The sequence below is a fragment of the Lissotriton helveticus genome, chromosome 7 (genome assembly GCF_964261635.1).
Source record: "Lissotriton helveticus chromosome 7, aLisHel1.1, whole genome shotgun sequence".
NCBI classification, from domain to species: Eukaryota; Metazoa; Chordata; class Amphibia; order Caudata; family Salamandridae; genus Lissotriton; species Lissotriton helveticus.
In genome coordinates, this window is record NC_136068.1 from 1452484182 (window position 1) to 1452509963 (window position 25782).

General features: G+C 45.2%; 1 protein-coding gene across 2 annotated transcripts in view; it reads left to right on the plus strand.

Moving 5' to 3' along the window:
• The window catches only part of UBE2M (ubiquitin conjugating enzyme E2 M), a 173610-nt gene that overhangs the window by 140509 nt on the left and 7319 nt on the right, over positions 1 to 25782 (plus strand). For both annotated transcript variants that reach the window (XM_078654817.1, XM_078654816.1), the window contains one exon: positions 15441 to 15504. In XM_078654817.1, the coding sequence (XP_078510943.1) occupies positions 15441 to 15504 (64 nt within the window). The remainder of the gene's footprint in view (positions 1 to 15440; positions 15505 to 25782) is intronic.

The window sequence follows — 25782 nt, forward strand, 5'->3', positions numbered from 1 at the left end:
TGGAAACCAGCAAGGGCAATCACACCAGGCATTCCACCAGGGACAACAGAGTGACAACCAAAGTCACCAGGGCCAGCAGAGGCAAAACTGGAACTACCAGAGCAGGGGCCAGTCCTTTCGATCAAGAGGAAATGGACGGGGCCAGAGAAGGAGAGGCGGTGAACAACCCCCCTCTAAGTGACTTCACACGGAAAAAGGTGCTCTCCCACTCGAACCCTCCGGGGGAGGAGCACGGGAAAACAAAGAGGAGAGGGCTACACGGACAAGACACAAAGGAACATGTGACGCCAGTAGGTGGAAGATTGAGATTTTTTCTCCAGGAGTGGAGAAAAATAACCACAGACAAGTGGATACTCAACATTATGCAGTTCGGATACTGCATAGAGTTGGAAAAAAGACCACCAAACAGAAAGCCAAAGAAAAGAGAGCACCTGGGAAGAGAGCTGCGATTACTCCAAGAGGAAGCTCAAGAACTCCTCCTCAAAGCGGCCATCGAACAGGTTCCATTCAAAGAACGGAACAAGGGAGTGTACTCAAACTACTTCCTGGTGCCAAAAGTGGACGAAAGTCTAAGACCCATCCTGGACCTACGGTTCCTAAATACGTAAAGACTCAAAAATTCAAGATGATGTCCCTACAAGAGGTCATCCCGCAGATAAAGGACTTCTTGTCCACCATAGACCTCAAAGATGCGTACCTGCACATCCCCATGAACAGGCAGCACAAGCACATGCTAAGATTCACAGTGAACAAGGATCACTACCAATTCACGACCCTGGCATTCGGACTAAAGTCCGCACCAAGGGTGTTCACCAAATGTCTCGCGGCAGTGGCCGCACATCTAAGAAGGAAGGGGATACACGTGTACCCCTACCTCGACGACTGGCTCGTAAAGGCAAGCTCTTACAGGACATGCAAAGATCATGCAGAACAGGTCACAAGAACGCTAGCAAGCCTGGGATTCTCCATACACTGGGGAAAATGCTCGATGGAACCAGAGCAAGTGAAAATCTTCCTGGGAGCTCAAATCGACACCGTCCAATGCAGGGTGTTACCCAGCGAAAAGAGAACACTCAGCCTACTGAAGGAGAAACGTCACTACCAGAAGGGGCGAGCTCTGACAGTGAGGACTGTGAGCAAGATCTTGGGGATGATGGCATCATGCATACACCTGGTCCCCAATGTACGCCTACAAATGAGACAACTCCAAGAGTGGCTGCAACAGCAATGGTCACAAGCTACAGGAAGTTGGGAGGATCTAGTGGTTGTAACGCACAGGGTGCAGGAAAAAATAAGGTGGTGGACCAATGAAAGAATAACAGTAGGGAAACCTCTAACACCACCGGACCCAACAGTGACCATCACCACAGACGCATCCCAGAAGGGATGGGGCGCACACATGAACAGGCTCAAAGTGAGGGGTCTGTGGAGCCCTACAGATGCAGTCAGACACATCAATTACCTGGAATTGAAAACAGTGTTTCTAGCCCTTAAGGCCTTTTAGAAACACCTGTACAACCAGAAGGTGCTAATACAAACCGACCACACCACAACGATGTTTTACATAAACAAACCGGGGGGAACTCAATCATTCCCTCTGTCAAGCTTGGCACAGGATATCTGGAGATGGGCTATACCACTAAAAATAGACCTGCTAGCCATTCACCTGCCAGGGAAGGACAATGTAGAAGCGGATTGGCTCAGCTGGCAGACTTCAGCGTCCCACGAGTGGGAACTCAATATTCAGGAAACAGAGAGACTATTCAGGAGGTGGGGCACACCAACAATAGACCTGTTTGCAACACGTCGGAATGCAAAATGCCAATACTTGTGGTAAATAAATAAATAATACCTCTCTTTTTGACTAGACATATATCATAACAGATAGCTCAATAAATAAGAGTCAAGATTCGAGGTAGTAGGAGTTTTGCAGGTTTAATACAGCATAAGGACAGGAACAGGACAACCTGCATAGGAATAGGATGGCAGGGCCCAGCAGCTGCTGGGGCTGGATCTGGGATGAGCGCGCTGACTTTTAATAACAATACATGAGCATATATACATAACGCAAACACATAGCATTACATTGCAGTAGGCGTAGCAGTGGGTGGAGCAAAAGGCGTGACGCGTAGCAGTCGCGAAAGATAAGGGCGAAAGTAGGTGTAACTGGGCGTATACATAGACATGTGATGCAAACGTAACAGAATATGTCATGAATAGGGCGGAAACCATGGAGGGGGCTACCTAAGGAGCCGGGACCTCTAACCTGATGGTGCGTGCAAACTAGCAGTGACGTGTTACTAGGAGAAGCTGGGGGCTATGAACTCTGTGCTAGGAGCAGAGACTGAAGTCTGGAGAGTCAGGGCGACATGTACCTAAACAGTATCTAGTATCTGATGTTTAGAGAACATGTTGATATAAACTAGAAGTTAGGAGAGGAAAGGCTGACTTGATTCTAAGACTGGACCATGCATTATTCTACATGTAGTGCGTGATGAAGAATATTAAATGACCATTAAATGCAGTATTTCTCTAACGTGGAGACGGAAAGGCTAGACAATGACGGAAACTATTGATGCGATTCAGTAGTTTAGGAATGCAGAGGAGGAGGACTGAACTGATAACTGGAATCATAACATATTCTTGGCAGACTCAGAGACTGAGCCAGGCTGGGCCGGGCACTGCGAGGCAGGAAGTAAGTGAAGGGTCGAGAATACAGGTGGGGGCTGTATCGCTCCTCAGCGAAGTTTCAGGAGACAGGAGCTGAATCTGGTGTCCAGGCCCTTTTGAGGCCTAGAAACGGGGACTTTATAATAGAATAACGTGCACACTGAGAAACGTGGCAACGTAGCTTTACATAGGCCTGATATTCGTAGTATTCACGAGAACTGGGAACTGGCATACTAGAGGTGGACACAACTGTAATTGCGTCATTAATCGAACATGGGGAATGCATATGCATATTTAATCATGCACACATAACATATGATGGATGACACGTAGGGACACAGAACATGGCAAAATTTACTTTTCCACATTCCCTCCTTGTCACTACGTTTCCATCAGGAAACATCAATATTCATGATACCATCTATCATTTCATACAGTATCATTTGCTCGTCTCGAATTATCCTGGAACGGGATTTAGAACGGGGCTTGGGACTAGGAATACAAGAGGTAGCACAAATGCCGCAAATCGCAGGGCCACATTGTATACAGAGGCAGCAGCTAAATATGATCGCTACTGCAATACCTAGAAAGGACAATATTTTCCATCCCCATGCGGAAATTATATTCCAGAACCAACCGGACCACGTCCAGGTGCCTGGATCTTGGTGTATCAGATGGGCAATTTTATGGAGTCTGGTTATAGCTGAATAAACAGACGGCGCGTTATTTGGAATGAAAACTACAACTAGATCCGATGACTCTACAGGCCCCGCCCCTATCGGCCAGTATGACGTCAAGGACGAGACGATTCTGTAAAACGACAAATCTCATAGCAGATTGCTCTTCAGTTAAGTTACCTAGAGCAGAGGCAGTCTCATTTACTACAGCTTCAAGGGTTCTGGTTAACCTACGGATTAGCTTACTATTCTGGATAGGTCCTATAAAGAAGAAGAAACCTCTATTGAAATCTGTATACTGTTCTAGAGCAGTTTCAGTATAATCGACAATTGGGGACTCCCTTCTATGTCTAATGTGTACTAGATGTGTATTTCTATGATAATCAGGTGGGGCTAGAAAAACAGGTGGCAGTAGGAAGGCAATGTAACAGGTTCCCTCCCAATCGAGGGGCAGACGAACATATGCAGTTTGACCACAAATAAAATAAGAATGACGTGAAGCTTTGAAGATAGATTTCCCACTGTCACTATACTTGACAATAGTAGTACAATCACTATGTCCTACGTGTATGGAACCCTTATTTCGGACACATAATTCACCTTTGACTGGTAGTACTGAAATAGCAGGTAAGTCTGGAGTAGTATCAGACTGAACATTCAGGACCATGAAATTCGACGAATAATTACCTAAATTATACACTTCATTTTCTAGATCTAAACCTGTTCTGTGGGGAAGACCTTGCTTGTCTGGAAAGCATGTACTGTTAAGAAAAGACATATCTGTTGAGGATGACGTTAACGTGGACCATGCTCCACACGAACCATTATGTGAGAATGGATAAGGAAAAAGTGGCAGAACTCCCTTCGGTGTCTGGAAAGGGGGGAGTCGACCACACACCCAACAATTAGTGGCATTGCTGGTCTGGTGTGAGTAATGTAACATGCGGATGAATGAGTTATTTCGCATGGCGAGGCGGTAAGAGAGTTCATGAGGAGGCAGATCACTAAACGTGTGCTCTACTGTAGCATTAGCAGACTTATTTACATGAAGAACTGGGAAATACAAGAAAAATGCATAACTGGTGCAGGAAATCATAATGCTGAGAAATAATATGAAACATAGAAAAACGATACATCGGATTGAGTTTTGACTAACTCTCTCACTATGGGGGTCTATTTTATACATGTCAGAAACAGTCTAACCGTTTCACCTAGGGGAGGACTTAGACAATCAAACTGACTGACTTATTTTACTAGACCGGAGTTTGAGTTTATACTCCTGTTGTGGAGTTTTCTCTAACAGGGGAGGGGTTGTAGCAATGTCTTTTGCGGGACAGTCCTTGAGAACAATATTTTGGCAATCCTTCAAATCCTGGGAAATGTTCTTTAAGACGGGTTTCAGTCCATTAAAAAGTTTGACATGAGAAAGGTGTACCCAGCCTTTGCGTCCTTCCAACTTCACGGCTGTACGGGTGGTGAGGAGGACCTGTCGGGGCTCTTTCCAATGAGGCTCCAGCGGACTTGATCTGTCAAAGTTGCGGACCATCACCATGGATCCTGGAACGATTTCATGCGGTGCCACCTCGGTATTGTCTGGAAATGCGGCAGCAACCTGTGAACGACATGAGTTGAGGGCAGACATCAAGGAAGCTAGGTAATCTGTCAGCATATTACTTGAAACATCGGTAATACTTCGGGGTCTAGGAGTACCCCACATGTTAGGGGGGCGGCCGAAAACGACCTCATACGGGGACAGACCTGATCTGGAATGTGCGACCATGCGCATGTAAAATAGAGCAACTGGCAGAGCTACTAGCCAGTCCACACCTTTTTCTTTGCATACCTTTGCAATACGGATTTTCAGAGTCTGGTTATGTCTCTCTACGAGACCGGCTGCTTCAGGATGGCGTACACAATGGAACTTCCACTGGTACCCTAACAAAAGGGAAACATGCTTCATGAGTTCAGATGAGAATGGCTGACCGTTGTCAGAATATACGACTCTAGGGAGTCCATAACGGGGGAAAAACTCACGAACCAACTGCTTGGCAGTGGTCGCGGCTGTGTAATCTGGAACTGGATATGCCTCCGTCCACCTGGACAAAGCGCATACAACTACAAGGACATACTTGAAACCTCGACATCGCTCCATCTGAATATAATCCATCTGGAGGACTTCAAAAGGGTGGTCAGGGGGCTGGAATCCACCTTGTTCCACCGGGACACTTTTACCTGGATTAAACTGACAACATATCATACAGGTACGGACTTTCTGCTTGGCTGCAGCTCGTAGATGCTTGTTGAACCAAATGTTCTGGATACTGTCTAACATGGCTTTTTCTCCTAAATGTGCTGGACTATGTGCGGTATTAATAATGACTTGAACCATAGAGTCGGGGAGAAACCATGTGGCTCTACCCTTCGTTAACCATCCTTGATCTGTCTGGACCCCTCCTTGTTCGGACCATTTCTTGATTTCTTCGGGAGTAGCATGTAACTGGATATCTATGACATCTTGAGTAGGGTCCTTAACTGTCATACATGTAGTCGGATCTGGAGTATGTGTCATGTTAACTGGAATGTCTGGAGTCTGTGCTGTAAGCTTGGCTGTGCGATCTGCTAGATCATTACCTTGGGAAATAATGTCAGTAACTTTCGTATGTGCTTTGCACTTCATGATAGCAATAGATGTCGGTAAGTGTATGGCATCTAACAGAGCTTGAATAAGGAGACCATGCTGAATCTTGGTTCCATGAGAAGTCATGAAACCTCTCTCCTGCCAGAGCACTCCGAAGTCGTGTACAACTCCAAATGCGTAACGTGAATCTGTGTAAACATTAACTTTCAGGTTCTTGGCGTGTATGCAGGCTTGTGTCAGAGCAACTAGCTCTGCTGCTTGAGCGGACAGGGTATCAATACGGTGTGTTTCAATAACTTCAGTGTCAGTAGTCACTGCATACGCGGCGACTAGTTCTCCTGTACTAGTTCTCAGGCATGAACCATCCACATAAAGTGTCAGGTCGGGGTCTGGTAACGGAGTATCTGTCAGATCTTGTCTTGGCTTTGTCGTAATGTTAACTACTTCCACGCAATCATGTGTGGCTGGATTTGAAGTAACTGATGGTAACAATGTAGCAGGATTTAAAATGTTGCAGCGTCTGATTTCTATGTGTGGCTGGAACAGTGTCAATTCATAACCTGTTAAACGTGCAATTGTCAAGTGCTGAGTTTGTGTTCGGTTTAAAAGAACTTCCACAGAATGTGGAACTTGTACTGTCAAGGTATGTCCTAAGACTATGGAATCACTTTGTCTGATAGCTAGTGCTGTGGCTGCAACTGACTTGAGGCACGCAGGCAGAGCCTGGGCTACAGGATCTAATGTGCTCGAAAAATAAGCACAGGGCTTGTATTGTCCTGCTTGATCTTGTGTGAGAACAGATAATGCTGTACCTTCACGTTCAGTAACGAAAAGTGTAAAAGGCTTACTGTAGTTCGGTGTCGCTAGAACTGGAGCTTGGCATAGGGCTTTCTTTAACTCATTGAAACTAAGTGTATGTTCAGATGTCCAAGGGAGGACAGTCGATACGGCTGCCTCCTGTGTCGTTAACTGTATCAGTGGTTTGGCTAGAAATGCATACTGGGGAATCCATTGTCTGCAGTAAGAAGTAAGGCTGATAAAAGCACGTACCTCCTTCTGGGTCTTGGGCTGTGGAAGACTCGCTATTAACTGGATACGGTCTGGTGTCAACTGCCTACCCCTCTTGGACAGTAAGTGTCCTAAGTAGACCACTTGCTGGACACAGAATTGAAGCTTAGAAGGGGACACCTTGTGCCCCATCTCGGCTAGGAAATACAAGACTGTAAGGGATGCTCGCTCGCAAGCACGTTCAGAACGGGCTGTGATCAGTAGATCATCGACATACTGGAGCAGGGCAGTGTCAGTTGGCATGTGAATGTTGTCTAGTTGTCTCTTGAGTGCTTGACTGTAAATACTAGGACTTTCTGTGAAACCTTGAGGAGCTCGTGTGAACATATAGCTCCTTCCATTTAAACAAAATCCGAAAAGGAACTGGCTGTCTGGATGAATAGGAACACTGAAAAATGCGTTCTTGAGGTCTATGACAGTGAAAAAGGTGGCTTCGGAATCAATGGCCGTTAATAGGGAAGAGATGTCTGGGACAACTGGGTACTGCGGAATAATACATTTATTAAGCTCTCGTAGGTCAATCACTAATCGATATACTGGGGGTGCATTTGGATCAGTACGTTTCATGACTGGAATGATCGGAGAATTACATACATTGGAGTCAGTTTCTACAACCACTCCTTGAGCCATGAGCTCGTCAATAATTTTGGATAAGGCTGCTACAGCCTCTGGTGGCAATCTGTACTGTCTGATTCGTGGTAACACTACACCTGGCTTGAGAGTCACACGATAGGGTGTGATTTGCATGTAACCTACATCAGTTGGACCTTGCGCCCATAAGTGCTGCGGAACATTAGACAGTCTTGAATCAAAATCTCGTAATACATAGTGACCCTTAAAGTCACGTAGGAACAATCGTATTCCCTCTGGGGAACAGCATATAACTGCACCTAACTCTTTCAGTGTCTTAATGCCTAATAGGTTTTCTGGACATGACTTAGTAAGTAACAGATCAGTAGTGCGGGACAATGGACCTACTTCTAGAGTAACTGGCTTTGATATTTCATTTACGATGGGTTTTCCTGAAAATCCAAGGGAAACATTTCTTGAGCCTGAGAGCGGAGCCCCTGGAACTTCGGCGTGACTAATTGTGGTCCTACTTGCCCCTGTATCGATCAAAAACTTTCTGTCTTTCCCTAATACTTGACTATGAACATAGGGACCTTCTTGATCTACAGGTATCTCGATGAGAGGCAAGCCTACCTCCCTCTCTAGGCTGTTTCATGAATACTGCTGGTACTCTGGATACTCAGACTGTGCATACTGGTACATCTGCGATGTAACATGCTGTGTTGCAGCAATAGGCTGCGGTGCTGTAACTGTCTGTGGTGCATTCTGTGGCTGAGGAATCTGTGAAACTTGTCCTTGTCTAGGCGGACGTGGTCTTTCTTTAGTCTTACCAGTAGCTATGTTGTGTTTCAGAACTGCACACTCATTTATAAAATGACCTGGCTGTTTACAATAATTGCAATTCCCTTTAACGGGAGCTGCAGGATGACTGGCTTGATTCGGACCCCTCTTCTGACTGTCTTGAGGAACAGATTGTGCAACTAGTACTTTCATTTTCGTGTCTTTCATACGTTTTCTTTCGTGTTCTTGTTCTTCTCTGATTCTATTCTGGTGGTATTGAAGCATCTGCAACATCTGGGACGGGGTATTAGCTTGCCAGGTACTTTCGACTTTCAGAACTCGATTTTTAATTTGTGGACTTGAATTCTCGACTAATTTAGTAACAAAAAGGTGAGGGTATGACTCACTACTTGTCTTGAGGCCACTGTTGATACTGAAACATTTTTCAAATCTAGAATAAAAATCACTAATATCCTCATCTTGTTTCTGTTTACAGGCTGAGATTGCATCCCAGTCTTCTTTTCTAGTTGTCAGTAATCTGGGTAAAACTTGAATCAATAATTCTGGTAATTCTTTACATTTATCTCCAAGACCGGTACCTGGTACTCGTGCCTTGTCTTCAGCTTCTAGAACTGTCCAATCGATCTTTTTCTCTCCCACCTCCCATTCTTTTTCCTTGAGCTTTTCATACACCCCTGCGGGCAACAGAACCTTTAACATTTTAATGATATCTGGGTAAGTGTATTCTCCCATACGGAGCATGTCTTTTAATTCTCTATGGAACCCTGCTGGATCTTTATCATGACAGGGAATTAATTTCTTCATCTCGAGGAGTTCCATCTTTGTAATTGGAGTGTAAACAAACACTCGTTCTAGTTCGCCACCCGTTCCTCTGACTGGGTGGACTTCTCGTAACGGATTCTGTCTCTCCATGTAAAATGGTTTACCTTCTGGAGGTGAGGCATGAACAAAATGCGGGTTCAGAAACGTTCTATATTTGTGGCGCTGTTCTAGAATGACACTAATTAAATCGGTACCTAAACCTTTCCATCTATACTGGAGTAACTCGTTCAGGACATCGTGTAACGGACCTGGATCAGAGTGCTGACCCTCATACAAAGTAATGAGGTGCTGAATCATATACATACCCGCCAGTCGTTGTTCGGCTGGGGGCATTTTCAGAAACGTTTGTGCCACTATTTCGTCTGGAAAAGTGATAGAATCAGTAATCCATCGGACTGCTGATCGAGCTAGTTCTTGTTCATGCATGGTACTTAACTCACTGTAACCGATTCGTGATTTCAAAATGTGATCGGTAGCTTGAAACACTTGTTCTAGTGAACCTTGTTCTGGTGCTGGAGAATGAAAAATAGACTTGTGTTCTAGGCGTAAATGGCGATCTGGAAATCTAGATTTTCCTACATACGCTATTCTGGCGGGATTCTCGTCCTCTACCTCTTCAGTATCAGAGTTACTTTCTTTCTCGCTTACTTGTGCTGCTTTACGTTGTTCGTGTATCTTTATTATTTCTCTACGGATTTTCTTGTACATACTCTCCACAGCACCGACGGTCTTGTGCTTACCCTCGGCTATATTATCACTCCACCTTGTCAGGGTTTTCATTTCAGCCGGATCTTTAGACGGGTAATCTTGTTCTCTTATTAGACAATTGATCAGAAACTTTAATATCATGAGCTGGATCTCGGCTTTCCTTTGAGACATGGCCTCGCTAATACTTTCTGGATCATCCCCTGTACGAATGAAACGATACATTCTGTCTAGATCTTCTTTCATATTCGGTAAGGTGACTAGATACTCGGCCACCTTTCTTACGCGGAATGAATATAAAACCATATTATCCTCGCCTGGGACTGGATCATAACAGCATTCGGCAAGGGATTTTCTTATTTCTGCTACAGTCTGATGTCTGGGCGTACGCTGTGATGCTTGTGCATGTAATTCGGCTGTCGTTAGACGCTTGTGTGGCGGCGGGGTTTGAGGAGTACCTCCCCCTGCGGCCCCTAAACTGGAGTCGTCTACTGAGGCTCTTCGTCCTGGCAGAGTGGGAAATGGAAATGCAGGCTGGACTTGTATGGCTAGCTGGACCGGGGGTACCGTAACAGGTACTCTGGTGTCTGGAGGAGCGGGAAGTGCCTGATTTACAGGGACTGGCGGAGCGGGATTTGCATATTCTGGGACTGTGTCGTCCAAATAGGACGAAATAAAAATATCAGCTGCGGTCTGTTTGTGACGTAGCTTGGTCGGCACTAATGGTGGCGGGAAATTACTGGATGCCTCTGGGGTCGCTTTTGGCAAGCCCTCGGCAAGGAGAGGATACATACCCCTAATAAGGGCATGCCTCTGTCTGTCTGACTGTTCGGCTTTGACTTGTTCACCTATCTCGATTAGTTCTTTTTCTTGTGCTCGTTCTAAGGATTCTCTACTTAATTCTGACTTTCTGATTTCTTTTTCGGTTCTTTTATGAGCTTCTTTGCGCCATAACTCGATGGCATCTTTCTGTGACTGTCTGGCTTTCTTTTTCCATAATGCTTCTTCTACTCGCATGATGCACTCGGCATCCCATGTACCCGATACGGGCCATCTATACTTTTCTTCTAACTGTTTGGTATACTCTACCCATAAATCTAGATACAATATGGCGCTTATGCCATGCTTCTGATACATAAAGTGACCTGGACTGTCCCTCGGCGGAACAGGAACTGCTTCTTCTAACAAACCCTTTCTAGTTCTTAGCTGACGTAATCTCGAAAAGAGAGACATTGTAAACTTGAATCGGAACACAATACAATACACGAGGAACAATAACAACTGGGAAAACAATTCAGGCATACCACGACATTGGAAATACATTGAACAACATCATAACATAACAGTTCGGACAGAATATTACCTGGAATACTGAGAACAGAAACACAAGAATTTCTCGAACGGAACAGACTAGAGTTACTGGATGCACTGCTGAAACAGTACGGAACATACCGGTCCCATAAAGGGACGCATCAAGACCCGTATCCACCTAGGTGAACACTTCGTTTGTGAGTCTGTGTACCACCAACCCACGGACCAGAGTCAATTTAGATTGACCCTGTCTAGATACTACCCCAGTAATGGTACTCACCGGGCAGCAAGAACGGAAGGCCTCGGATCGGACTGGACTGCTACGACGACGGACGACGAACTTCGGACTTTAGTTACGGGTGGACCTCCGGATACCTCGGACCTTGGACTCTCGGCTTGGGCTCTGGTCGGGACTCGCCGCGTTCCTCCACCGTCTCGTTTGGATGCTGGACCGCCTCCTCCGTCTCCTCCGTGGGCCTGAGGGATACCTGAAGCAGAAATATCTGCATGTGCACAGAAGAGTTCCGTCACGACTGCAGAGGGTCAGGGGGTCGGCGTGGCTTCACCGACGCGTGGGGAAAGGGCAAGTCCCTATTCGGGCGCCATTATGTGGTAAATAAATAAATAATACCTCTCTTTTTGACTAGACATATATCATAACAGATAGCTCAATAAATAAGAGTCAAGATTCGAGGTAGTAGGAGTTTTGCAGGTTTAATACAGCATAAGGACAGGAACAGGACAACCTGCATAGGAATAGGATGGCAGGGCCCAGCAGCTGCTGGGGCTGGATCTGGGATGAGCGCGCTGACTTTTAATAACAATACATGAGCATATATACATAACGCAAACACATAGCATTACATTGCAGTAGGCGTAGCAGTGGGTGGAGCAGAAGGCGTGACGCGTAGCAGTCGCGAAAGATAAGGGCGAAAGTAGGTGTAACTGGGCGTATACATAGACATGTGATGCAAACGTAACAGAATATGTCATGAATAGGGCGGAAACCATGGAGGGGGCTACCTAAGGAGCCGGGACCTCTAACCTGATGGTGCGTGCAAACTAGCAGTGACGTGTTACTAGGAGAAGCTGGGGGCTATGAACTCTGTGCTAGGAGCAGAGACTGAAGTCTGGAGAGTCAGGGCGACATGTACCTAAACAGTATCTAGTATCTGATGTTTAGAGAACATGTTGATATAAACTAGAAGTTAGGAGAGGAAAGGCTGACTTGATTCTAAGACTGGACCATGCATTATTCTACATGTAGTGCGTGATGAAGAATATTAAATGACCATTAAATGCAGTATTTCTCTAACGTGGAGACGGAAAGGCTAGACAATGACGGAAACTATTGATGCGATTCAGTAGTTTAGGAATGCAGAGGAGGAGGACTGAACTGATAACTGGAATCATAACATATTCTTGGCAGACTCAGAGACTGAGCCAGGCTGGGCCGGGCACTGCGAGGCAGGAAGTAAGTGAAGGGTCGAGAATACAGGTGGGGGCTGTATCGCTCCTCAGCGAAGTTTCAGGAGACAGGAGCTGAATCTGGTGTCCAGGCCCTTTTGAGGCCTAGAAACGGGGACTTTATAATAGAATAACGTGCACACTGAGAAACGTGGCAACGTAGCTTTACATAGGCCTGATATTCGTAGTATTCACGAGAACTGGGAACTGGCATACTAGAGGTGGACACAACTGTAATTGCGTCATTAATCGAACATGGGGAATGCATATGCATATTTAATCATGCACACATAACATATGATGGATGACACGTAGGGACACAGAACATGGCAAAATTTACTTTTCCACATACTTTGCATTCAGGCAACCAGAGGCACTATCACAGGGGAATGCCCTATGGATAAGCTGGTCAAAAACATTTGCCTACGCTTTTCCCCCGATACCACTGATCCCCAGGGTTCTCAACAAATGCATGACTAGCAACATGACGCTCATCCTGGTGGTACCACAATGGGCCAGGCAGACCTGGTACTCTCGGATAATGGAGATGGCGCAGTCCCCCCCCACAAGTTCTCAAAAAGAAGAGACCTACTCTCCATGGAAAACGGAGAAGTTCTACACCCAGAGCCAGAGAACCTCAACCTCTCACCCTGGCTCCTGAGGACTTGGAGTTCGCACATCTAAAACTACCAGAGAGCACCCTGCGGGTGCTGCGAGAGGCAAGAAGGCCCAGTACACGCAAGTGCTATGGGGAAAAATGGAAAATATTCACTCAATGGTGTTTCAAGAAAAAACTCCATCGAAAACTGACCAGGGAATCTACGGTGCTAAGGTACCTCAAGCACCTAATTAAAGCTAAGCGAAGCTCATCCTCGCTGAGGGTGCACCTGGCAGCGATTGTGGCATACACAAGAGGAGAAACAGGGAGAAGCTTCTTTACAGCCCAAGTCGTAAAAAGATTCCTGGAAAGGGCTAAAAGAATAGCGCCACCAAAGAGAATGCCGCCACCGGCCTGGAACCTAAATGTGGTACTGACGGAGCTCATGAAAGCACCTTTCGAACCCATCCACAAAGCATCACTGCAAATGCTAACAATGTAAACGGCCTTTCTGGTAGCAATCACCTCGCTACGAAGGGTGAGCGTACTGCAGGCACTCACACTGCAGGAACCCTACATCCAGATACACAGTGACAGGGTCGTGATGAGAACAGACCCACACTTCATGCCAAAGGTGGTGTCAAGGTTCCACATGAATCAGAGTATTCAGATTCCTAGCTTCTTCCAAAACCCCACTACAAGCGCTGAGAGGTCGCTCCACACTCTAGACGCAAGAAGGGCTGTGATGCACTACATTGAAAGGACGAAGGGACACAGGAAAACAAAACAGTTCTTCGTATCCTTCGCAAACAGTTACATGGGTAAACCAGTGACTAAAAACACCATAGCTCGATGGATCGCACAGACAATACAATTCTGCCACAAACAAGCGGGCCAGGAGATAACAGGAGGGGCACAGGCCCACTCCACCAGGAAGAAAGGAGCAACAATTGCTTTTCTGGCCAACACACCAATTCAGGACATGTGCCTGGCGGCAACATGGGCTTCAGTGCACACGTTCACTAAGCACTATTGCGTGGATGTACAAATGAACAAAGAAGCACAAGTAGGACAAAAGGTGCTTCAACATATATTCAACAACCAACGCTCATCTTCCACCAAACCGCCACAAAAGTAACGAAAACCGCTACAAAATCTATGCACAGCTTAGTGAATCCAGAAAGATTCACGCTGCAAAACGAATAGTTTATTACCCGTCGGTGTAGTTTTGCAGCTTGAAGATCTTTCTGGATTCACTAGCGAACCCACGCGCCTTTGCCAGAAAGATGAGGCTGGAGAAGAAGGTGGAAACACATAGAAAAGAAAGCAAGTTGAAGCTTACAAGATACGTGAAAAGAATTCCGTTGAAAAAACAATTAACAAACATAGCCATGGATTCACTACAAACACAGAAAAGAAAAAAGACAGAAACAAAGAATCCGAAGATGGCGCCCGAGGGTGGTAGCTTCCGCCGGAAGCACGCCGACGTCACCGAAGGTACACCAAATGGTGGGACGTCGACGCCCACCTGGGCTATGACAAAAAAAAAAGAAGAGGAAAAAGACTGATTCCGAACCCAACCACCAGATTGCGGAACATGCACAGCATAGCGAATCCAGAAAGATCTTCAAGCTGCAAAACTACACCGACAGGTAAGAAACTATTCGTTTTCTGATATTAAAGACAGAGCAGTGTGCTGTATCCAGTATGAATGGGTAAATTGGAGTGGTGATATTTAAGTGTCTAATGTATGCATTCTGGTCGCTTCTTAGGACATTGGACGTGTCAGTTGGAGGATGGTAGCCCTTGTGTGTATGTTTTGTGTGGTGCTTACCTGCCTTTACTCAAGTTGTATCTTTAAGCTGTGTGAACCCTGGTATTCTCACATGCATCTGGTATCTACCTCATATTGGTATTGATTATTGTAAGGGAATGTTCACATTATGATCTTAAGTAGCTATTGAACTGGAATTTGAGGAATCCAACTGTTAACTATGACACCAACTGCTTAAGGGTGAAGAAGGTAACTTTTCATAGCTGTTTTCGTAAAAACTATAGAAGCATGTGCTCTCCTTTGTCGTCTAACCTTTCTTCTTCTTGTTTTGCTCCACAGAGAGGACTGGAAACCTGTACTAACGATAAACTCTATTATTTATGGTTTGCAGTATCTGTTCTTGGTGAGTTTTTTGACTTTGTATGATATTCGTTTTTTGTTTCCATGATTCCAATTTTTATTGATCTTTTGACTGGGTGTGAGTGTTTGATTGGTTCAGATGCTCTGTCCATCACCACCCCCTTTTGTTCCAATTTGTATTGGACAATAAAGCACAATTTGTTTATTCATTCATTCCAAAGGCTCCAGGGTCTGTCATCCTAAGACACATACATGTGGGGCATATCACCAATGTTCAATCTTCTGGTGACACTGCAGGGGTAGAACTGGATCAGAGACAGGGCTGGGTCAAGATAGAAAAAGCAGAGGAAAAATGCTGTACTACATAATGTATGTTTTACCAGCCAAAAGCAGAGTAGTCTAATTTGCATTCACTGTACATGTTTTGTTGTTTTTTCCTCTCAAGCCTGCTTTCTTTTGCCACTGTATTATCTCGCATTAAATCTTCCTTTATTTATATGGGTAAGAATATTTACCATCCCAATGCTTGTGGAAATGTTGATAATTTTTGAGGAACACTTTGAAAAAAGGTTTTGAGCCCCTCTATACCATCTGTACCAACTCTTAACTGTCTTATCGATGTTGTAGTGGATAGGAAACACTTCTATCATAGCCCACAAGCAATCCAGGACCAGAGTTGCCCTTGGTTTGGGCTCATCAGTCAGATATAGCTTGGTTCCAGTGACACTGTGTGCACAAGACCCACGTCTGGGCATACCCGTCCCACTTAGGGCAACATACTAAAGTTTACAAAAGTGATGGATGGAATGCTTGGTTTAATCTTGGAAGAGTATGCTTGGTTTAATCTTGGAAGAGTATGCTGAGAAGTGCCAGAGGAGTGAGACTATTTCTGCAGTGTAAAATTAATGTGGGTTTAATCTCTAACGGAACACTGTGTGGATAAAATGGTTTTACAAATTTTTTTGCTACTCAATTGCATTTTTCGTTCACGCCTCCGTATTAAGAGTACATAGTCTTGCTTTATAGTCCGTGCACAGCATGTGATCTTTGGTAACGCATGCTGCAACCGGGAAACATTTCCTTACATGTAGCATGCAGTTATCACATGGAGGAACTTAGTGATTGCTGTAAGTATTGGTAATGGCTCCTATTCTTGCAGAATATGCGAAAAAGCTTAGTATACTTATAGACTGATTGTTATGAGAAACAAATTGCAATCACTGCATCCCATTTCTACTGTCTTCATATGCTCTGTAAATTTCTTACTGTCTTGTCTAATTGGGCCTTAGGAAAAAAAAAGCGTTACCACACCTGCAGGTCTAATTACTTGAATATTTTAATCAACATAACGTGTGTGACCAATAAACTCGTCTAAAGGTGCGTGATCCTAGGCATATATTGTTTCAATTACTCATTTATTTCTATATTATCACATTTGAGCGCACCGTCAAATATGTGAATTCAGCATGTCTGCAGCACAATTTTTTTTTTTAATTAACATTTGCTCCATGTATTTTCAAAATCTAGCCTACATATAGGGTACACATGGTACTGACTTGCCTCTTAGTTCACTAATAGATATGTGAACCGGGATGGGGGCAGGAATGTTCTCAGTTCATATTTCAAATTCTGTTTTAATAAATTTATTACTAAAGCATGATGTGGTAGCACACTGTCATTTACAAGCAGACATTTTTTTATTGAAATGGCCATAAACCTTCCCACCAGCATAATAATAATATAATAATAATATCCACATTTGTAAAGCGCACAATCACCCGTTAGGGTCTCTAGGCGCTGGGGGCCGTCGGGAAGATTAAGCAAGCTATTGCCCAGAGTCACATGGTGCTGGGCTAATCTGCCGTCGGTGCCGGGGATCGAACCGTGATCCCCAGATTCCGGAGTCAGTCGCCCTGGCCGCGGCGCCACACCTCTTCCTCAGTAGCATACAGATTTACTGATAAATTAAATGATAATTTGTAAAATTAGGTTTCAGCAAATAGTTACCATTTGCACATTACCAGCTGGGACATTCCAATTTGTTTTGCTCTATCTTGATGCTTTAGTGAAACATGTCTGTTTAAAATATAAAGGAGCTCTAAATGGAATGAAGTGTTAGTAGCATGTTGAAACACATGCTCTACATAATCTTTCCTTCTGTTGTTGTGCTCAGCCTTTTGCAACTTTCATTTTCTTTGAAGTAGTCTTTCAAGTCACAAGGTGTTGTTGACTCCCCCTCTGATAGTGAACACACATGGACACTGACTCCATTGTTACATTGTGTTTGAGGCATATGAGCTGTAGATCACATGCTTTGCATACTCCTGCCAAGTAGTGTTGGGTCCGGATTTTTGCAAGTTGTTTTTCTTCGAAGAAGTCTTTTCCAGTTACGGGGTAGGTGACTCCTTTTGTTGATCGTGCACATGGGCATCGGCTCCATTGTTAGATTGTTATTTTCCGCCATCGGGTTCGGACGTGAATTGCTGCCCTCCGGTCTCAGTTTCTCCAGTTCCCCTCGGTGCTCAATACACTCCTCCTCGACGGTATTGTTTTCGATTGTGTAATTCCATTCTCCGCGTATCATATTTACTGAAAAATCCCTCTTTCGATCGGGTAGCTCGTGGAAGGACTTCGGGCCTACCAGTGTTGGTCCGCCTCACAGTAGATGGAACGGACTCCATTTAAATTCTGCCATCGGTGCCACGCGAAGTTTCAGCGCACCGACTCACACGAAGTGTGCAACCTGTGCTTCTCTCCGGAGTAAAGGACTGTGACGCATTTAAGGCTTTTCGATAAAAAAAAAACACTTTGTGACTGTCCGGCTTAACGTCGCGACATGCAGAGCCATCACACTGGTTCCATTCCGGAGCTCTTTGGAGAAGATTCAGAACAAGAGACCGGAGACACCATGGGAGCCGAGGACAAGATCTCCATCTCTGACTACGGCTCCAGCAGGGACAAAGGGGCAAGTACAGCGTACCGTGAGTACAGATCCTCGCTTGCCCCAAAGTCCACCTCAGCCCAAGAAGAAGGCTCCAGTCCAATCCCCGCCTCTGGCCACGGTCGGCACCGAGACAATGGTTCCGACACCCCACCTTCCGATTCTGCACCGAAACATACCCTATACCCTTCCGGCTCCGAACAGAGCAATTTGAAAACGGTCAAAGAGCCGAAACCTTCGGGATGGCAGGCAGTCAGGCAGGCTTTGCCCCACCCCCTTCTAAGCCGAAAACTCCTCTGGATCCGAAATCCTCTGCATCCAAAACCCCGGCACCCAAAACACTGGCACCGAAGCCTACGGCACCGAAACAAACGGATGTGCCGATTCCATTAAAAGAGCACCATTTAGATGTTCCGCCCTCCAAACCGGATCCGAAACAATGTGAGCTCTTTATGCATCCAACAACTGGAAATATTGCCACCCAGTTGACAATAAAACGCAAACCTGAAACTGAAAAGGCCTACCACATTCCTTTAAAAAGGAAAAATGTGGGTACTAACCCTTCTCCTCCTCTTCCATCACCTCCTCCTTCTCAGTTTTAACCCTTACTAATTTCACCCAGGAACTCACCACCACATACACCTGATGATCTGGATGATGGGGGACAATGAGCCAACACCTACAGACCCCTGGACAGATTACAACACCAATTCGCCCACAGGGAATGATCCTGATCTGTACCCTACCAAGCCTTCTCCACCGGACAACAGTGTAGGATACATAGAACTGTTGGGTAGAGGTGCTAACTACCATGGGGTTCAGGTGCATACATAATCCCTAGAAGAGGATTTACTTTTCGAAACACTCTGCAGTACCCAAAAATCCTCTCACACACTCCCCATGTTTAAGGGTATGATTAGACACGTGGATGACCTTTTTAATGATCCCGTCAGGTCACTTATTCTCACCCTTAGTGCAGACAAGAAATATAAACCGGCACCATCAGATCCAGCATACATAAGGGGGCAGTTACTAATGGATTCATTGGTAGTTTCCAACCCTCGCAAAAGGGCCAATTCCCAAACCCCAGGAGATGCCCCACCCCCAGACAAAAAATCTGAGTTACTAGACGCTTCGAGGAAAAGAGTAATCTCCCAGGCTGCAAACTTTGGGTGCCTCTCCAATACCCAAGCACTTTTAGCTAGGTACGACATGGCACATTGGGATGGAATGGAGCTGTTGCTCCAGTTTCTACCAGATTAGCACAAGTCCAAAGTTCAAGACCTCGTGCGGGAGGGACAGCTCATATCAATAAGTCAATCAGGTGCGCCTTAGATGCTGGTGACACACCTGCCAGAGCTGTCAACACCAGCGTTCTTTTAAGAAGGCATGCCTGGTTACGCATGTCAGGTTTTAAACCAGAGGTTCAAACTTCTATCCTGAACACACCATTTGATAAGGAACACCTTTTTGGTCCTGTGGTAGATTCATCATTAGAAAAAATGAAGGACACAGAGGTTGCTAAATCTATGGGAGCCCTCCGATTAACTGCAGGACGTGGTTCCTTTCGGCTCTCCTATCGCGGATGGTCCAAGAATACCTAATCAGACACTCCCTCTACCACCTATAAAGGCAACAATCAACCCTCTAGGTGATTCTTCAGAGTTGGTTACAGAGGCAACAATTGCAAGGGTAGAGGTTCCAACACACGCACCTATCCCTCCAGTAGCAAACAGGGACTTGCCTACACTCCCGACCCCACCCCCTAACCATTTAACGCCTGTCAGGGGAGGCGGGGGGGGGGGGGGGGGAGTCGATAACTACAGACAAATGGGTACTAGAAATTATCCGTTCTGGTTATTGCCTGGAGTTTACTAACAATCCTCCAAACATTCCTCCCCGTTCACACAAATTGTCACCGGATCACTTACACCTCCTCAAACAAGAGGTTCAGTCTCTCCTTTTAAAAGTAGCTAAAGAGCCCGTTCTCCTTTTATTTTCTCATACCCAAAAAGGACGGTTCTCTCAGGCCAATCTTGGACCTCAGAGAATTAAACCTTTACATTTAGTCAGACCATTTTCACATGGTAACACTTCAACTAGTGCTCCCACTCCTGCAACAGTGTGACTTTCTGTCTACTCTAGACTTAAAGGACGCCTACTTCTATTTCCAATACAACCCGCTCATCGCAAATTTCTCAGATTTGTGATAGCGGGCCAACATTATCAGTTCAAGGTACTCCCCTTCAGAGTCACCACTACACTCAGAGTCTTTACATTGTCTGGCATTAGTCGCTGCTCATCTGAGAAGACCACACATTCATGTCTTCCTCTCCTTGGAGGACTGGCTCATCTAAGACAGTACCTATCCAAAGTGTCTCCAACATACTCACAGGACACTACAGTTACTGCACCAACTTCGGTTCACAGTCAATGTGTTGAAATCACATCTCCAACCTTACAACACTCAAAATTACCTAGGAGCCACTTTAGATACTCAAAAGGCTCTGGCCTTGCCCACTGCAGCCATAATTCGAAACATTCAGGTACTAGTTCTCCAGATTTAGTCCAATCACTCGCTTCCAGCTCGAACATTACACAACTACTGGGAAGGATGTAATTTTACATCATGCCTGTTAAACGATCTAGTGTTCGTAAGTGGCTATACTCCTCGCTCTCTGCAGTGATGGAACACGCAAAATGTATCAAAAGGATAGACCCAGTTCCACAGAGAATGCTAGCAGCAGACCCATCCCTCGCTGGTTGGGGGGCTCATCTTCAACAGCACACAGTGCAAGGCCTGTGGAGTCAACAGCAAAAAACTCTCCATAATAACCATCTAGAGCTGCTAGCAGTCTTTCTAGCGCTCAAAGCATTTCAGACTCATCTGGTCGGCAAAGCTGTCCTAGTGCGTACAGACAACATGAAAGCTATGAATTGCATACAAAAACACGGGAAGGGGGGGATACACACACAAACTCTTCAACTGTCGCACTTAGCCCTAGACATTTGGAAGTGGGCCATTCACCGCAAAATCTGTCTCCTAGCGGAACACCTCTTAGGAGTGAACAATAAGATTGCTGATCTTCTCAGCAGACGGAGACAGCAAAAACACAAAGGTATACTTCACCCTCAAGATCTCCTCCCATACTTTCAAAGTTGTGGAGTCCCTAAAATAGATCTTTTTGCCACACACCAAAACCCCGAACTTCGCCTCCAGGTACCCACACCCGCTCTCCAAAGGCAATGTACTATGGATGAACTGGTCAGGGATATTTGCCTACGCTTTTCCGCCTTTCTCACTCATCTCATTAGTGGTTCAGGAACTCAAACATCTCTCACACTGATCCTAGTAACTCACACAAGGGCCCGTCAACCTTGGTTCACGACCCTGTAGAAGCTGTCCTTAGTTCCACATCAAAAGCTACACCTCACATCCAGTCTCCTCACACAGCGCCATGGACAAATCAAACACTCCGATCCCAAACAACTGAATTTCGCAATCTGGCTCCTGAAATCATAGTTTGGTTATCTAAATCTCCTACCAGACTGTATGAACATAATTAGAGAGGCCAGAAGGCCTACTACAAGAGCCTGTTATGCAGCTAAATGGAAATGCTTTGTTCTCTATTGCAATAACACATCAATCCTCTTGATGCTTCAATGCAAAATTTCATTTGTTATCTGTTACACTTGCAGCAGTCAGGATTATCTTGCACTTCTTTCCGACTACATCTCGTTGCTATAGCTGCGTATTTACAAAATAGGCAACTTTTATCGCTTTTCAGAGTGCCAGTAATCAAAGCTTTCATGGAAGGACTTAATAGAGTTATACCACCAAGACTTTTACCTGCCCCGGTGTGAAATCTTAACATAGTCCTCACAAGATTAATGAGCCCACCTTTTGAACGAATCCATACATTTGAGCCACAGTATCTCTCCTGGAAGACTGCTTTCCTCATTGCAGTCACTACACTGAGGAGAGTGGGTGAAGTACAGGCACTAACCGTAGAAGAACCTTTTTTCCAACTTCACAGAGACAAAGTGGTTCTTCGTACTAACCCTAAATTTCTACCTAAGGTAATTTCTGCCTTTCATATCAATCAGTCGGTTGAATTACCAGTATTCTTTCCTCAACCTGATTCAGTGGCAGAACGAGCTCTACACACCTTAGATGTCAGAAGAGCCTTTTTATATTACATTTAAATGACCAAATCATTTTGTGAAACCAAATAACTTTTTGTTGCTTTTGCACCACCACAAAAGGGCAGTCCGGTATTGCCAGGTGAATTGATAAATGCATTCAAACTTGTTATGCAAAAGCTAAAAACTTTAATTATACCCCCTAGTGTGCATTCCACTCGTAAAATAGGGGCTCCTATGGCTTTCTTAGGAAACATCCCCATAATTGACATTTGTAAAGCTGCACCAAGCACTATTGTGTCTGTGTGAGAGAGACAAGCTAATGTGGGCAAGCAGTACTTGCAGCACTGTTTTAGACCACTCCAACAGTTACAGGTTAGCCACTGCTTTGGGTAAATACTGCTGTATAATCTATGCAAAGCATGTGATCTACAGCTCACATGCCTCGAACGGATGATGTTACTTACCCAGTAAACATCTGTTCTTGGCATGTACAGCTGTAGATTCACATGTGCCCACCTGCCTCCCCAGATACCTGTAACTGTTGCAGTTCTCTAACTTATTCTACATACATACGCATGGACATGTTTATTCTTTACTTACTCCATTCTCACCCTCTGCAGGAAAACAATCTAACAGTGAAGCGATGCCCATGTGTACGATCAACGAAAGGAGGAGTCGCCTATCTCGTGCCTGGAATAGACTTCTTCTAAGAAAAACAACTTGCAAATATACGGACCCAACACTAGATGGCAGGAGTATGCAAAGCATGTGAATCTACAGCTGTACATGCCAAGAACAGATGTTTACTGGGTAAATAACATTATCTTTTTCTCCGTCCTCTGGTTCAGACGTGTATCAAAGATGATCCTAGTATCGAACCTAAACGCTCTTCCCTTCCTGTTACAGAGAATAGTCTTTACGCCAGTCCTTCTTCATCTACTCTACTCTCCTCTCTATCCACCTCTCCAAATGTCGCACCCACCCTTCGAGACCCCACATCTTCCCTGTTGACGCCGGAAAATGAAAACAACCACAAGGTGATGGAAAGGATACCATCGGTGCCACTCATAATTCCCCTGTGGCGATCTCCACACTGTATGTTACCTTTGCCTCTCCCTAGAGTACGACGACACCTGCTGCAAGTCCTGTTTGGTCTTCAGGGTCAAAAAGACGCTTCGGTAGTGGAGAGACGGACTGTTGTGGGTCCACCACCTTTTTCGATTGTTTCGAGTTTTGAGAGTCCCCCTGGCATGCAGGCCCATCAACCCAGGCCCAAGATCATCGGATTCCTCTGAGCCAGAAGATGAGAAAGTCGGAGAGTAGGGAGTGGTGCTCTAAGACCCCAGTCTACCTCAGTTGACCAGAGACCATGCGCCAAGGCTACTGCTCAGGACACGGGTGAGCTTAAAGTTCCAGAGACTTCTTTCGGAGACACCAGACAGGGGATGGGTCCATGGCTCCTTCCCCTGACCCAACACAGTCGTACCAACACCAGCAACAGACTTTCCACCCACATGATAGGGGTTATGCACAGGGCACCTTCATGGGTAACCACTCCAATGGTCGAGGCATGGGCGCTTCCTCCAAGCATTGACTCCCCCCTCCCCCCCCCACCCCCCCCCCCCCCCCCCCCCCCCACCCCCACATTCTACACTACACCTGTCAGGGTGGAGGCACCAGGGATTTCTTCCCTGCCTATAGATCATCACAGATATGTGGGTTCTATCTTAGAGCATGGCTTCTGCTTCTAGCTCATATTATCCCCCACCAAATATCTCACCCCCTCACACACACACGCCCTCAGTCCATACTGTAAGAAGAGTTTTGGGCACTCCTTCTCAAAGAGGCACCCTCAACACCAGGGCGAAGGGGTCTTCTCCCAGTACTTCCTCATCTTCGAAAGACTGCCCCCTCAGGCCAATCCTCAACCTAAGCCACTCTCTCAACAGATTTATCCTCTCAGAAAATTTCCATATGATCACCGTACAGGATACTACCTACAGGATGCCATGCCCTGGCTGCAGCAAGGCAACTTCAAGAAGGATAACCATTTTCACATCCCCATCCTTCCAGCCTATCAATGGTATCTATGCCTCATAAGTGGGTCACCACTACCAGTTTTAAATGTTGACCCTCGGAATGATCATGGTCCCAGGGGTGTTCACCCAATGTCTCGCAGTGGTAGAAGCCCACCTCAAGGGAGGGCAAGGAAGGGTACTGTGAAACTGACATCTTCCCCTCCCTAGACGATTGGCTGATCCAAAGTGCAACCGGACACAACTGCTTAGCTCACACCAAGCGGCTATCGCCCTTCTGCATGAGTTGGGTTTTGCAGTAAATGCTGCCATATTCCACCTCCAGCCATTTCAGATCCATTCCATTTTAGTTACTTTCATGCATGTAAGAAAGTGGCTTTGTATATATTGGACCAAAGTAAGGTACAGTGTGTACAGAGTCCACAGTCCCCAGAGGTTTGGCAGAGGCTAAAGTTAGATACAACCTTACTCCCCAAAGTGGTAGCTTGGTGGAGCAGTAAGGCAGTATTAGAGGACAGTGTAAAGCATTTGTTGTACACACTCAGCCAGCAAATGGTCTCACACACTCAGGAACTGAACTCTAGACCAATTGTTTTGTATCAAAATATATAGTTTTATTTTTAGAACCAACAAGGTATCAAAATATACATTCTCAGAATGAGTTACTTTAGTTAAATACTTTTCAAATAGGCAATAGACTTTTTGATTACAATAGTTACAGTTTGTTGCAATAGGCAACACAATTTCAAACACAATGCAACATTGAGCTCAATGGGAATTTCTAGTTCAATGCAATTAGTTACTTTGTAGATTACTTTTCTAACCGCAGGACTGGATCCTAGATTCAGTCCTGTGACATTTCCTGTAAACAGTTAAGTAAAAGCGTTGTGGTTACAGTAGTGATTTTTAAGGAATATTATTGTATTTTAAAAGTTGACAAACTTTTTCACATAGAATCACCAATGTTATCCTATGGGAGGAAATTCACTTAGCAGGTAAGTAGTGTTATGGTTACTTTTTCTTACTCTGGGTTGGATCCTGGATCCAGCACTAGTGCATCTCCTGTAAACAGTTCAAAGAATGCCTTTAAGTCCTACAGGCGGTTTTTAAGCAATATTTGTAGTTTCTGAAAATCAACACTTTTCTGGTGAAAACCAGATAATGGGTTCCTATGGAAGGAAATTCAAGTTACTGGTAA